At 38.4% G+C, this 14,795-nt stretch overlaps 2 protein-coding genes across 5 annotated transcripts in view; one reads left to right on the top strand and one right to left on the bottom strand.

The window, feature by feature from the left end:
* The window catches only part of HMGCR (3-hydroxy-3-methylglutaryl-CoA reductase), a 53,236-nt gene extending 39,188 nt beyond the window's left edge, over positions 1–14,048 (bottom strand). Inside the window, exon 1 of one of the 2 annotated variants that reach the window (XM_022594783.3) lies at positions 13,698–14,048. The gene's annotated coding sequence lies outside the window, so the exon portion shown is untranslated. Of the gene's footprint in view, positions 1–2,349; positions 2,517–13,697 lie in introns of those variants that run through there. The other variant, XM_089909025.1, reaches the window with a different exon arrangement.
* Positions 13,634–14,795, top strand: part of ANKRD31 (ankyrin repeat domain 31) — a 127,609-nt gene continuing 126,447 nt past the window's right edge. The window contains exon 1 of one of the 3 annotated variants that reach the window (XM_022594713.2): positions 13,634–14,514. In XM_022594713.2, the coding sequence (XP_022450421.2) occupies positions 14,360–14,514 (155 nt within the window). In that variant the 5' untranslated portion in view covers positions 13,634–14,359. The remainder of the gene's footprint in view (positions 14,515–14,795) is intronic. The other 2 variants (XM_022594678.2, XM_022594698.2) reach the window with 2 other exon arrangements.

Genomic DNA, 14,795 nt, shown 5'->3' with positions numbered 1-14,795 from the left:
TAATTGAAACTTGTGCATTAGCATTTTGACATCTGTCAGCTGAATACAATGTTAAATCTTTAGAGATTATCTCTCCTAGGGCATCTGAAACTTGACTGAGGTTTCAAATCAGGTTTCAAAAACAGTACAAACATTCTGGACATCCTAAAAAGTATTTAATATTGTAAAAATTACTGTTTTCTCATTCTAAAAGTATTACATTGCCATTTAAGCAATTAGGAAAATAATAGGAAATTATAGAGGAGAAAATAATTACCCAGAACTCAAGGATAGTCACTCAGGGTGACTGTCTTTTGCATTTTAGCACATTTCTTTCCTTCCAGCTTTTCTCCTATACTTTTTTTTTTTTTTTTTTCGGTGCGCGGGCCTCTCACTGTCGTGGCCTCTCCCATTGTGGAGCACAGGCTCCAGATGCGCAGGCTCAGCGGCCATGGCTCACGGGCCCAGCCCAGCCGCTCTGCGGCATGTTGGATCTTCCCAGACCGGGGCACGAACCCGTGTCCCCTGCATCGGGAGGCAGACTCTCAACCACTGTGCCACGAGGGAAGCCCTCTCCTATACTTTCTAAACTATAAAATATTGTATAAATTATATATGTATATATATACTTTTTGCTTAATTATATATGTTGTATATGTATATATACATACATACTTTTTTGTTTGATGATAACATATTGTATATATATGATATATGATGTGTGTATACATACACACAATATACACACATACACACACATACACACATCCTGTGGAAGCTATTAAACATAATAACAACCAGCCCTATGATGTGTGGGAGCAGGGCAGGCGGCGGGGGGGGGGGGTTACTTGTAAAATTTGCAGATTTCTGTGGTGTAAATACTCCAAAACTTACTCTACACATTATTAGTTCTTCTTTCCTGGTCCTCTTCCTCCACTCAGTAAACCACAAAATCTGGCCCCATAGTAAAATGTAACAAAATAATTGAGAAGTGATGAGTTTTGGGTATTTACTGCCTTTATTTTTAATATAATTTGTTCAATTATGCTTATATACTTTAACTTTTAATAGTGACTACGTTTAATAACTGACTTCCAAATTCCTGAAAATTTAATAATCAGCTCTTACAAACTAGTAGAACCTGGATCAAGTTCACCTTTGACACCACTCTAGTAAGAACTTCCCTGCCTCCCTCCCCCAACTCTCTGTCTTCCCCATAGTCCAGTCCTGGAGAGATCAGCCTTTGAGGTTAGTTAAGGGGAGGAAGGGAAGCAGAAAAGAAAAAGCAACGTGTAGAATAAGTTTTGCTTAAGCAAAGGTTTTTAGCGTAAGACACAAAAAGCACTGTATTGGGTTGTTTAGTGCCCCCCCTCCCCCAAATTCATGTTCTTCTAGGAACCTCAGAATGCGACCATATTAGGAAATAGGGTTGTTATAGTTGTAATTGTTTAAGTTAAGGTGAGGTCATAGTGGAGTAGGGTAGGCCCTGCTCTAATATGACTAGTGTTCTTACAAGAAGAGGAGGAGACACAGAGAAAGAGATGTACAGGGAGAAGACCACTTGATGAAGGGGGTAGAGATTGGACTCAAGGCAAGGAATGCCAAGAACTATCAGCAACAGCAAAGCTAAGAGGAAGGAATGGAATGGATTCTCACCTAGAAGCTTTAGAGAGAGCCTGGCCTGGCCAACACCTTGATTTTAGACTCCTGGCCTCCAGAATTGTGAGATAATGAATTTCTGTTATTTAAGCCATCCAGTATGTGGTAATTTGTTACAGCAGCCCTAGGAAACTAATGCAAGCACTTACTGTACAAGAAGAAATTGATAAACTGGACATCACTCAAAACCTATTTCTGATGAAAAGGCATTAATAAGAAAATGAAGGGTTGGTTCAAGATGGCGGAGTAGAAGGACGTGCTCTCACTCCCTCTTGCGAGAGCACTGGAATCACAACTAATTGATAAACAATCATTGACAGGAAGACAATGGAACTCACCAAAAAAGATACCCCACATCTAAAGACAAAGGAGAAGCTGCAATGAGACGGTAGGATGGGTGCAATCACAATAAAATAAAAAAAACCACTGGGTGGGTGCCTCACAAACTGGAGAACAATTATAGCATAGAAGCCCACCCACTAGAGTGAAGGTTCTCAGCCCCACATCAGGCTTCCCAACCTGGGGGTCTGGCAAAGGGAGGAGGAATTCCCAGAATATCAGACTTTGAAGGCTAGAGGGATTTGATTGTAGGACTTCGACAGGACTGGGGGAAACAGAGACTCCACTCTCAGAGGGCACACACAAAGTAGTGTGTGCATCGGGACCCAGGGGAAGAAGCAGTGATCCCATAGGAGACTGAACCAGACCTACCTGCTAGTGTTGGAGGGTCTCCTGCAGAGGCGGGGGGGGGGGGGTGGCTGTGGCTCACCACGGGGACAAGGACACTGGCAGCAGAAGTTCTGAGAAGTACTCCTTGGCGTGAGCCCTCCCAGAGTCTGCCATTAGCCCCACCAAAGAGCCTGTAGGCTCCAGTCCTGGGTCGCCTCAGGCCAAACAACCAACAGGGAAGGAACTCAGCCCCACCCATCAGCAGACAAGCAGATTAAAGTTTTACTGAGCTCTGCCCACCAGAGCAACACCCAGCTCTACCAACCACCAGTCCCTCCCATCAGGAAGCTTGCACAAGCCTCTTAGATAGCCTCATCCACCAGAGGGCAGGCAGCAGAAGCAAGAAGAACTACAATCCTGCAGCCTGTGGAACGAAAACTACATTCACAGAAAGATAGACAAGATGAAAAGGCAGAGGGCTATGTATCAGATGAAGGAACAAGATAAAACCCCAGAAAAACAACTAAATGAAGTGGAGATAGGCAACCTTCCAGAAAAAGAATTCAGAATAATGATAGTGAAGATGATCCAGTACCTCGGAAAAACAATGGAGGCAAAGATGGAGAAGATGCAAGAAATGTTTCACAAACACCTAGAAGAATTAAAGAACAAACACCTAGAAGAATTAAAGGACAAACAAACAGAGATGAACAATACAGTAACTGAAATGAAAAATACACTAGAAGGAATCAACAGCAGAATAACTGAGGCAGAAGAATGGATAAGTGACCTGGAAGACAGAATGGTACAATTCACTGCTGCAGAACAGAATAAAGAATGAAAAGAAATGAAGATAGCGTAAGAGACCTCTGGGATGACATTAAATGCACCAACATTCACATTTATAGGGGTCCCAGAAGAAGAGAAGGACCAGAGAAAGTACCTGAAGAGATTATAGTCGAAAACTTCCCTAACATGGGAAAGGAAACAGGCACCCAAATCCAGGAAGCACAGAGAGTCCCATACAGAATAAACCCTAGGAGAAACACGCAAGACACATAGTAATCAAATTGGCAAAAATTAAAGGCAAAGAAAAATTATTAAAAGCAACAAGGGAAAAACGACAAATAATATACAAGGGAACTCCCATAAGGTTAACAGCTGATTTCTCAGCAGAAACTCTACAAGCCAGGAGGGAGTGGCATGATATATTTAAAGTGATGAAAGTGAAGAACCTACAACCAAGATTACTCTACCCAGCAAGGATCACATTCAGATTCGACGGAGAAATCAAAAGCTTTACAGACAAGCAAAAGCGAAGAGAATTCAGTGCCACCAAACCAGCTCTACAACAAATGCTAAAGGAACTTCTCTAAGTGGGAAACACAAGAGTAGAAAAGGACTTACAAAAAAAAAAACCCAAAGCAATTAAGAAAATGGTAATAGGAACATACTTATTGATAATTACCTTAAATGTCAATGGATTAAATGCTCCAACTAAAAGACACAGGCTCACTGAATGGATACAAAAACAAGACCCATATATATGCTGTCTACAAGAGACCACTTCAGACCTAGGGACACATACAGACTGAAAGTGAGGGGTTGGAAAAAGATATTCCATGCAAATGTAAATCAAAAGAAAGCTGGAGTAGCAATTCTCATATCAGATAAAATAGACTTTAAAATATAGAATGTTACATGAGACAAGGAAGGACACTACATAATAATCAAGGGATCAATCCAAGAAGAAGACATAACAATTATAAATATATATGCACCCAAGATAGGAGCATCTCATACATAAGGCAAATGCTAACAGCTATAAAAGAGGAAATCGACTGTAACACAATAATAGTGGGGGACTTTAACACCTCACTTACACCAATGGACAGGTCATCCAGACAGAAGATTAATAAGGAAACAAAAGCTTTAAATGACACAATAGACTAGATAGATTTAATTGATATTTATAGGACATTCCATCCCAAAACAGCAGATTACACTCTCTTCTCAAGTGCACACGGAACATTCTCCAGGAAAGGTCACATCTTGGGTCACAAATCAAGCCTCAGTAAATTTAAGAAACTTGAAATCATATCAAGCATCTTTTCTGACCACAACACTATGAGATTAGAAATGAATTACAGAGAAAAAAAAGTTAAAAACACAAGCACATGGAGGCTAAACAATACGTTACTAAATAACCAAGAGATCACTGAAGAAATCAAAGAGGAAATTAAAAAATACTTAGAGACAGATGACAATGAAAACACGACGATCCAAAACCTATGGGATGCAGCAAAAGCAGTTCTAAGAGGGAAGTTTATAGCTACACAATCCTACCTCAAGAAAGAAGAAAAATCTCAAATACACAATCTAACCTTACACCTAAAGGAACCTTAGAGAAAGAAGAACAAACAAAACCCAAAGTTAGTAGAAGGAAAGAAATCATAAAGATCAGAGCAGAGATAAATGAAATAGAATCAAAGAAAACAATAGCAAAGATCAATAAAACTAAAAGCTGATTCTTTGAGAAAATAAACAAAATTGATAAACCATTAGCCAGACTCATCAAGAAAAAGAGGGAGAGGACTCAAATCAATAAAATCAGAAATGAAAAAGGAGAAGTTACAACAGACACCACAGAAATACAAAGCATCCTAAGAGACTACTACAAGCAACTCTATGCCAATAAAATGGACAACCTGGAAGAAATGGACAAATTCTTATAAAGGGATAACCTTCCAAGACAGAAACAGGAAGAAATAGAAAATATGAAGAGACAAATCACAAGTAATGAAGTTGAAACTGTGATTACAGATCTTCCAACAAACAAAAGTCCAGGAACAGACAGCTTCACAGGTGAATTCTATGAAACATTTAGAGAAGCACTAACACCTATCCTTCTCACACTCTTCCAAAATATAGCAGAGGGAGGAGCATTCCCAAACTCATTCTACGAGGCCACCATCACCCTGATACCAAAACCAGACAAAGATACTACAAAAAAAGAAAATTACAGAGCAATATCACTGATGAATATAGATGCAAAAATCCTCAACAAAATACAAGCAAACAGAATCCAACAACATATTAAAAGGATCATACACCATGATCAAGGGGGATTTATCCAGGGATGCAAGGATTCTTGAATATACACAGGTCAATCAGTGTGATACACCATATTAACAAATTGAAGAATAAAAACCATATGATCATCTCAGTAGATGCAGAAAAAGGTTTTGACAAAATTCAAAACCCATTTAGGACAAAAACTCTCCAGAAAGTGGGCACAGAGGGAACCTCCCTCATCATAATAAAGGCCATATACGACAAACCCACAGCAAACGTCACTCTCAATGGTGAAAAGTTGAAAGCATTTCCTCTAAGATCAGAATCAAGACAAGGATGTCCACTCTCGCCACTCTTATTCAACATAGTTTTGGAAGTCTTATTCATGGCAATCATAGAAGAAAAAGAAAAATAAGGAATACAAATTGGAAAAGAAGTAAAACTGTCACTGTTTGCAGATGACATGATACCTATACATAGATAATCCTAAAGATGCCACCAGAAAACTACTAGAGCTAATCAATGAATTTTGTAAAGTAGCAGGACACATTAATGCACAAAAATCTCTTGCATTCCTATACACTAACAACAAAAGATCAGAAAGAGAAATTACGGAAACAACCCCATTCACCATTGCAACAAAAAAATTAAAATACCTAGGAATAAACCTACCTAAGGAGGTAAAAGACCTGTACTCAGAAAGCTATAAGTCACTGATCAAAGAAATCAAAGATGACACAAACAGATGGAGAGATATACCATGTACTTGGATTGGAAGAATCAGTATTGTGAAAATGACTATACTACCCAATCTACAGATACAATGCAATCCCCATCAAATTACCAATGGCATTTTTTACAGAGCTAGAATAAAAAATTTTAAAATTTGTATGGAGACACAAAAGACCCTGAATAGCCAAAGCAATCTTGAGGGAAAAAAACGGAGCTGGAAGAATCAGACTCCCTGACTTCAGACTATACTACAAAGCTACCGTAATCAAGACAATATGGTACTGGCACAAAAACAGAAATGTAGAGCAATGGAACAGGATAGAAAGCCCAGAGATAAACCCACGCACCTATGGTCAACTAATCTATGACAAAGGAGACAAGGATATACAATGGAGAAAAGACAGTCTCTTCAATAAGTGGTGCTGGGAAAGCTGGACAGCTACATGTAAAAGAATGAAATTAGAATACTCCCTAACACCATACACAAAAATAAACTCAAAATGGATTAAAGACCAAAATGTAAGACCAGACACTATAAAACTCTTAGAGGAAAATATAGGAAGAACACTCTTTGACATAAATCCAGCAAGATCTTTTTTGACCCACCTCCTAGAGTAATGTAAATAAAAACAAAAATAAACAAATGGGACCTAATGAAACTTAAAAGCTTTCGCACAGCAAAGGAAACTATAAACAAGATGATAAGACAACCCTCAGAATGGGAGAAAATATTTGGCAACAAATCAATGGAGAAAGGATTAATCTCCAAAATATATAAACAGCTCATGCAGCTCAATATTAAAACACAAACAACCCAATCAAAAATTAGGCAGAAGGCCTAAATAGACATTTCTCCAAAGAAACATACAGATGGCCAAGAGGCACATGAAAAGCTGCTCATGTGCTCACTAATTATTAGAGAAATGCAAATCAAAACTACAATGAGGTAGCACCTCACACCGGTCAGAATGGCCATCATCAGAAAATCTATAAACAACTAATGCTGGAGAGGGTGTGGAGAAAAGGGAACCCTCTTGCACCATCGGTGGGAATGTAAGTTGATACAGCCACTGTGGAGAACAGTATGGAGGTTCCTTAAAAAACTAAAAATAGAATTACTATATGACCCAGCAATCCCACTACTAGGCATATACCCAGAGAAAACCATAATTCAAAAAGACACATGCACACCAATGTTCACTGCAGCACTATTTACAATAGCCAGGTCTGGGAAGCAACCTAAATGCCAATCAACAGATGAATGATAAGGAAGATGTGGTACATATATACAATGGAATATTACTCATCCATAAAATGGAATGAAATTGGGTCATTTGTAGAGATGTGGATCACCTAGAGACTGTCATACAGAGTGAAGCAAGTCAGAAAGAGAAAAACAAATATTATATATTAACTCATATATGTGGAATTCTAGAAAAATGGTACAGATGAACCGGTTTGCAAGGCAGAAATAGAGACACAGATATAGAGAACAAACGTATGGACCCAAGGGGGGAAAGCGGGGGGTGGGGGGCGGGGAGTGGTGGTGGTGGGATGAACTGGGAGATTGGGATTGACATGTATACACTAATATGCATAAAATAGATAATTAATCAGAACCTGCTGTATTAAAAAAAATAAAATTCAAAAAAAGAAAAAAAATTGAATAGGCAAGCCAGAGACAAGTAAAAAGTATTCATGATGCATAAATCTGACAAAGGCTTCATGTCCAGACTGTGTAAAGGACTCCTACAAACCAACAATAAAAATACAAACAGCCCAATTGACAAGTGGGCAAAAAATTTGCATAGAAACTACAAAAGGTACAAACAGTCAAAAAGCACATAGAAGGTGCTTAGTGTCCTTAGCCATTAGGGAAATGCAAATTAAAACCACAATGAGATACTATTTCACACCCACCAGAATGGGTAATAAATAGGAGATTGACTGTCAAATGTTGGTGAAGATATGGAGCAAAGGGAGCTTTCATACATGGCTGGTAGGAGTATAGAAAGGCAGTTTCTTATAAAGTTAAACATATACCCACCATGTACCCCAGCAATTGTACTCTTAGGTATTTACCTAAGAGAAATGAAAACATACATCCACAAAAAGACTTCAGTGAGAATATTACTAGCAGCCTCTCTATAATAGCCTCCAAAGTGGAAATAAATGTTTGTCAATAGGTGAATGGACTAAACAAATTTGGTATGTTCATACAGTGTAATAGTACTCAGCAATAAAGAGGAATGCATTGATATAAAGCACATCGGTGAACCTTAAAAACATTAAACCTACTAAAAGAATCCAGTTTAAAAAGATACATACAATATGATTCCATTTACATGAAAGGCTACTCTGTGGTGCTAGAAAAACTACATGATAGAAATCAGAAAGTGTTTGCTTGGGGGTAGGTATTGAGGAAAGGGAAGAAGCAATGGAAATATTCTTAATCCTGTCTTAAGCAGTGGTTACCTGAGTGTGTGTGTGTGTGTGTGTGTGTGTGTGTATTCAAAACCATTGAACTGCATCATTTTACTACATCAAAATTCTGATTAACCTTTCATGGCTGGCATTTTTGTGTCTTTCTACTTTGGCAGACCTGCTAATACATTAGTCTAAACTAGTTTACATGACTGTTTCAGTTACACACAAAGAATATCCCATTACCATATGTAAATTTGGCAATTTCGTGAGTCCAAAAATCAACTAAAATTTATTATTTTTTATGTATTAATCATTTATGTAAATTATACTTTTAAGATTTGAGCTTTTAAGATTACCGTTTTTCCACTTACAACTCCGATTTTCCTCCTGTAGGTTGTGTATGCTGGTGTAAGAAATACAGAAACTTTTTTAAAAAAAAAATCCACCACACATTGAACTGAACATTAAGGTCTATATATGTCATTATATGCAAATTATTCCTTAATGAAGAGAAGCAATAAAAAACAGATTATACAGTTCTTCAGTAGCAGAGTCAGGGGGTGGCTTGGTATGCTTGATAACCTCTTATTTCCTCAATCCCCCTAAACAACCCCAAATAAACATACACTCTAAGATAAAGGTGTGAATTTGCTGTGTAAGCAGCTAAGTGACAACTGTGTTTGCTATTCAAACACAACCTTTGTTGAAGTTTCATAGCTCTCACTTCAAAAAGATTATCACCTTGACACCTTTCCTATATGAAATTCCAGAGCTGTCACTGTTCAGCTCCTTGCTTTATTCTGTAAATAGTATACTATGAGAAGCTATACATGTCTATGTATATATCTGCTTTTCATTCTTCTTAATGACAACATAGTATTCCACTGATAATCCCCAATTGATGGACATTTAGGGTGTCTCTAACTTTTCAAAATTACTGTTGGAATCTTCTGAACTTGTCAAAACTAGTTGACAAAATCAGTGTCATTTTCACCAGGCTGTTGCATTTGCGTTTCTAATTCTTTGACAGCCTATCATGACTTTATCTGTCACTTTGATTGCCAATTTTTTATACCAACATTATACTGTGTTTTTAGGGGGAAAATAATTTAAGAATCCTTACAAAACCCTGATAATCATGTTTAACATCTGTTGCTTTTTTCATGTCATCATAAATTATAAAATGTTGTAATGTATTTCTCCTTCTGAGACAGATGATCAGTTTATAACTGTTGCCCCCTAACTAGGTCATTTTGCATTTTCAATTCTAAAGAAATATATTACTCATGATCTAATAGAGCTAAACAATGAATAATTATGATTTTAGAGATCACACAGAATAGCAACGTCTTGTAGGCATCCCGGGGCAATGGGTCAGGGAGGGTTGTTATAAGTTACCACTAGGCATGCCTAGTCCTCTGATTCTCATTTTTGAAATGCCAAGTTTTTGCAATCATCCTTTGCTGATTTTATGGGCTTCATTGTAATATATCTTTCTGTCAATCACCAGAATAACACATGCTACTAATTATTCTTCAGAGGGTTTTTTAAAATGAAATATTAATTGCTTATTAGGCTACTACCTTAAATTTCATAGTACTTTTAACTTTTTGAATTATTTTCATATCTATTTTATGTATGCCATTTTAAAGTAAAATTGAGCTTCTATATTAAATTCTGCACTAAGAAAGGACACAGCCTGTAGGAGTTGGGTCAGCATATTCCTACACAAGTGAATCAACTATAACGATGACTGCAAAACAAATTTAGGTATTGAACCAACACCTAATCCTGTGTAAACCTGTCTCTGTGTTTTCCCACATTTTGCAGTTTTTGAGAAAGGGTCTCACATATACTGATTTTTCGGATTACATGCATATTCTCATTCATTTCTAAATTCACAAAATAGTTCTTATTTGTGCTAAAGACCATGCAAATAATTTGGGTTGATGGATGGCAATCTTTTTTTTTTTAATCCAAATCTTTGAGAAAATGAATGTTATTTTTGGAAAATGCATTTTAAAATACTCATCATAAAATACTCAGTGAAGTACTTTATATTCCTTTATTTTGGGGGGAAATAAAGTAATAAGGTGAAAAGTGGGTTTACTCTCTTAGATATTCATGTTGTGTTATATTTATGATCAAGCAAATCTTCCGTGAAAGTCTCATCTCTTACAGTTCTGGGATCTAAAGTAACCTGGATAGAATGGAAATGCTATGAAGCTATATAGGCAGGAAAAAATTTAAATTATAAAAGCCAAATATATTGTGTAACCACAAAAATCCTGAGACTTCTTTTTCAAAATCCACACTTCCAAACAAGTCTCATTATAGTACACCTTGTACATACTCCACTTCCTGCTTAGTGCCTGAGTCATCTCACACCACTCTCCTCTGACTCCCCAGCTTCCGGCACACAAGCCTCCTGGGATGTCTCAGGGCCTGTGCACTTATGTTCATTCTTCAAATGTCATCTATTCAGAGAGGTGATCTCTGACCATGTTCTCTAATCAGCAGCCTCTTTATTTCTTTCAGGCACACATCACTCTCTGAATTATCTCATTTATTTATGTACTTGTTTGTTGTCTGCCTCATCCATTAGAAGGCGAGGCCAGTAAGGGAAGGGCCCTAATTCCCAGCCCTACTTCAGGGCACTGAGCCTCACGAGCATTTGTGGTATAGCATATATGCTATTGGTATGATTTTGGAATTTTCCTGCCTAATGAAAATCTGAGGTGGCAAAGCCGGCCTTCTACTTTTAATTCACCTTTAAAACAAGTAAAGAATTCCCAAATAGAACTTTTTCTCGAAAGACTTAAAGCCTAAATGGAAATCAAGCAATGAAAATTTAATTATAGTTCTGAAGGATTACTTGGTTTCATTTTATAAATTTACTATACAATATTATTCCTCAAAGATTCAAATTTTGATATAATCTAACTTAATTGTATTCTGCCTCATATTCTTTAATTTTTTACAGATATTTGTTGGTTTAAAAAGTATAATGCTCTTCTCAAGGTTTTCTGACTAATTCACTATGTGTTAGTATTTATATTAACAAGCAATCAATTTTCCTTTTTAACTACTTGAATTTCTCCCCTATTCTTAGGACTCTTTAAATCTAAAAGAGTTCCCATTCTCTCTTTTTTTACCCCATGATATTAAACTGTTGAAAGAAACCAGGTCATTTGTCCTATTGAATTTCCCACATTCTAGATTTGGTTAATTTTATCTTCCTGGTGTTAACACATTTCTCTGCTTTTCCACCTTCCCCCCTCATATAAATAACTGATAGTTAGATCTAGAGTCTTGATTAGATTCAGGTTTTTAACTTTTGTGGGGGCTTAGAATACTTCATAGGTAGCACCATTTATTCCTATTGTATCATGCCTGGAGGAGCATATTTGGTTATCTCACTATTAGTGATATGTTAAGATTATCAGTGGATGTAATGTTGTCAGCCTGATCTACCTGTTACAAAATTCCCCATCAGCCTTTTACCTGGGAATTTAGGACTGTTTTAAACATGGAGGATATATAGGTGGAGAGGTGTAAAAAACACAAAGAGGTATAGTTCTTTGCATATTTATTACTGTTCTGCCTCGTTTATAGAGTTGAGGTGAGGAATATTCAAATAAGTTTATTTTTTTGTATATTAACTGTAGGTTATTTTATTTTTATTGAAGTATAGTTGATTTATAATATTGTGTTAGTTTCAGGTGTACAGCAGAGTGATTCAGTTATACATATATATATATGTTTTTCAGGTTCTTTTCCATTGTAGGTTATTACAGGATATTGAATATAGTTCCTCGTGCTATACAGTAAATCCTTGTTGTTTATCTATTTTATATATCATAGTGTGTATCTGTTAATCCTATAATCCTAATTTACCCCCCCCTCCCCTTTGGTAACCGTGTTTGTTTTCTATGTCTATGAGTCTGTTTCTGTTTTGTAAATAAATTCATTTGTATTATTTTTCCACATATAAGTGATACATAATTTTTGTCTTTCTCTGTCTGACTTACTTCACTTAGTGGGATATTTTTTAGGTCTATCCATGATGCTGCAAATGGCAATACTTCAGTCTTTATGACTGAGTAATATTCCATCGTATATATATATACACCACATCTTTATCCATTTATCTGTGGATGGACACTTCAGTTGCTTCCATGTCTTGGCTATTATAAATAGTGCTGCTATGAACATTGGGGTCCATGACTCTTTTTAAATTAGAGTTTTTGTCTTTTCCAGATATATGCCCAGGAGTGGGACTATTGGATCATATGGTAGCTCTAGTTTTAGTTTTTTAAGGAACCTTCACACTGTTTCCCATAGTGGCTGCACCAATTTACATTCCCATCAACAGTTGTAGGAGGGTTTCCTTTTCTCCACACCCAGAATCAAGTAAGTTTAAAAGACAACCACGAACCAAGTGTTTTAAACAGCAGTGGCTTAACTATGGTCTAAATAGTAAAGTGCACAGGGAACTCTGCTCAATACTCTGTAATAACATAAATGGGAAAAGAATTTGAAAAAGAACAGATACATGCATATGTATAACTGAATCACTTTGCTGTACACCTGAAACTAACATTGTTAATCAACTCTACTCCAATACAAAATAAAAATTTTAAAAAGTAGTAAAATAATAGTAAGTATGGCAAAGCCACTTCATGTACTGAAAAGGACAGTAAATTGAGGAGTCAGAAAACCCTAGTTTCTTTCATTTATTTGACAAACCATTAAAGACCCCATATGTGCTTGGACCCTGTAGATTCCGAAGTGAGTACTAAAAACTTGCTATGCAGAAAGGGTCTGTCTTATTGGAATCTTCCTCTCACTTGGGAGGTGGAGCTCACTTGGCTTTGTTTCGAATGAGTCTGAATTAAAAACTTGCAAAGAGACTGAAATCAAATATATAAGAATGTAGTCACTTCATTTAAAAATAATAATTGGTTACTGTGGGAGGCTGCTAGGCACCAATATTATTATAAAAAGTAATAAAGGGAAAATACAAGGCATTTAACCTGCCTTTCCAACACAATCTGTATTCCAGCATAACCAAAGAGTTGAGGAAAAAACAGAAATATAAAACAAAGAAGTTGGATCATCTAAAAACTTCTGATTAACATTTTTGTTTTGCTTACCTCAGGGGGACTCTTGGGGAAGGGATGTCAAAGGGATTAAGGAGAAAGGCAGCACTTGGAGGACTCAAAAACACTCTTCGGGGCTAAGACCACATTCTGGATTCAGAAAAGTCTAGCAGAGCTGACAGTTCTTTCCGGGTCTGCGTCTCACAAGCCCGAGATGAGCTGCACGGCACGTGACCCAGCTCTCCCTCGCTGCCGGTATAGCGTTAGGCGGGCTCGGCCTCCAGTCCGTCTGGTGCAACGCTTCCTCTCCGATCCCCGCGGCCGCAGCTCTAGACGCCCCCCAATCGCCCAGCCACAAAGCAAAAGTGCGGAAGGCGGGTATGGTAGCCGGCCACGCCCCAGACCGCCGGGAAACCCTGGGCCCGCGGGCGCGCGCCCGGCCACTTCGGGCCACTTCCGGCCACCGGAGCGGGGTCGGGCGGGGCCGACGTACGGCGCGCGGGTCAGACGAGCGGCGCGCGGCTCCCCCTGCCGGCGGCGTGGGGTCAGGCCTCCGCGCTGGCCCGCCTTCCCCACGACGCCCTCCGACCCCGCGGTGTGTGCTCGCGTGGCGCACCGGGCTCCCGCCGCCAGTTTTGTTCTGAATTTACAATTTCTCCTGGCCCTCAGAGCAAATTTAAAAATTTTTTTATTTTTATTTTTTATTTTTGGGGGGAATGGAGGAGTTAGAGAAAGAGGATAAAAAAGACTTGGAGTGTGAGGCGGATATGGAGGAAGGTGCCCAGGCCCCATACTGGGACAGTGATGAAACGGTGATCGAGGCATCGGTGACGGAGAGCGACCAGGAAGAAGAGGAGTTGCCTTGGAAAAGGTGACCGCCTCTGGGCCTGGGTTCTGGCGGCGGGTGGCCCTCTGAGGGTTGAGGAGAAATTGTTACCAGCCGAACGTCTGCGTGCGGGCGGGAGTAGGGCCTTATGGGGCAGCTAGGCCTGAGCTCAGAATTTCGTAAAGAAGACCGCAACTGCCTCCCAACCTTTCCCCAACTTAGAACCGAATGACCTGTATAGCAGGTGGCTTTCTGACATTTTTAAAAAGCCTTCTTTCTTAGCCTGGGGCTTTTTTTGCTTAGGCAAAACAGTCTTGGGTCTAAAC

This window comes from Delphinapterus leucas, chromosome 3 (genome assembly GCF_059928025.1).
Source record: "Delphinapterus leucas isolate spDelLeu-1000000601 "Yukka" chromosome 3, BTC_Dleu_Yukka2, whole genome shotgun sequence".
Taxonomy (NCBI): Eukaryota; Metazoa; Chordata; class Mammalia; order Artiodactyla; family Monodontidae; genus Delphinapterus; species Delphinapterus leucas.
The sequence above is the reverse complement of the archived record's forward strand: the minus strand, read 5'-3'. Positions and strand labels throughout refer to the sequence as shown.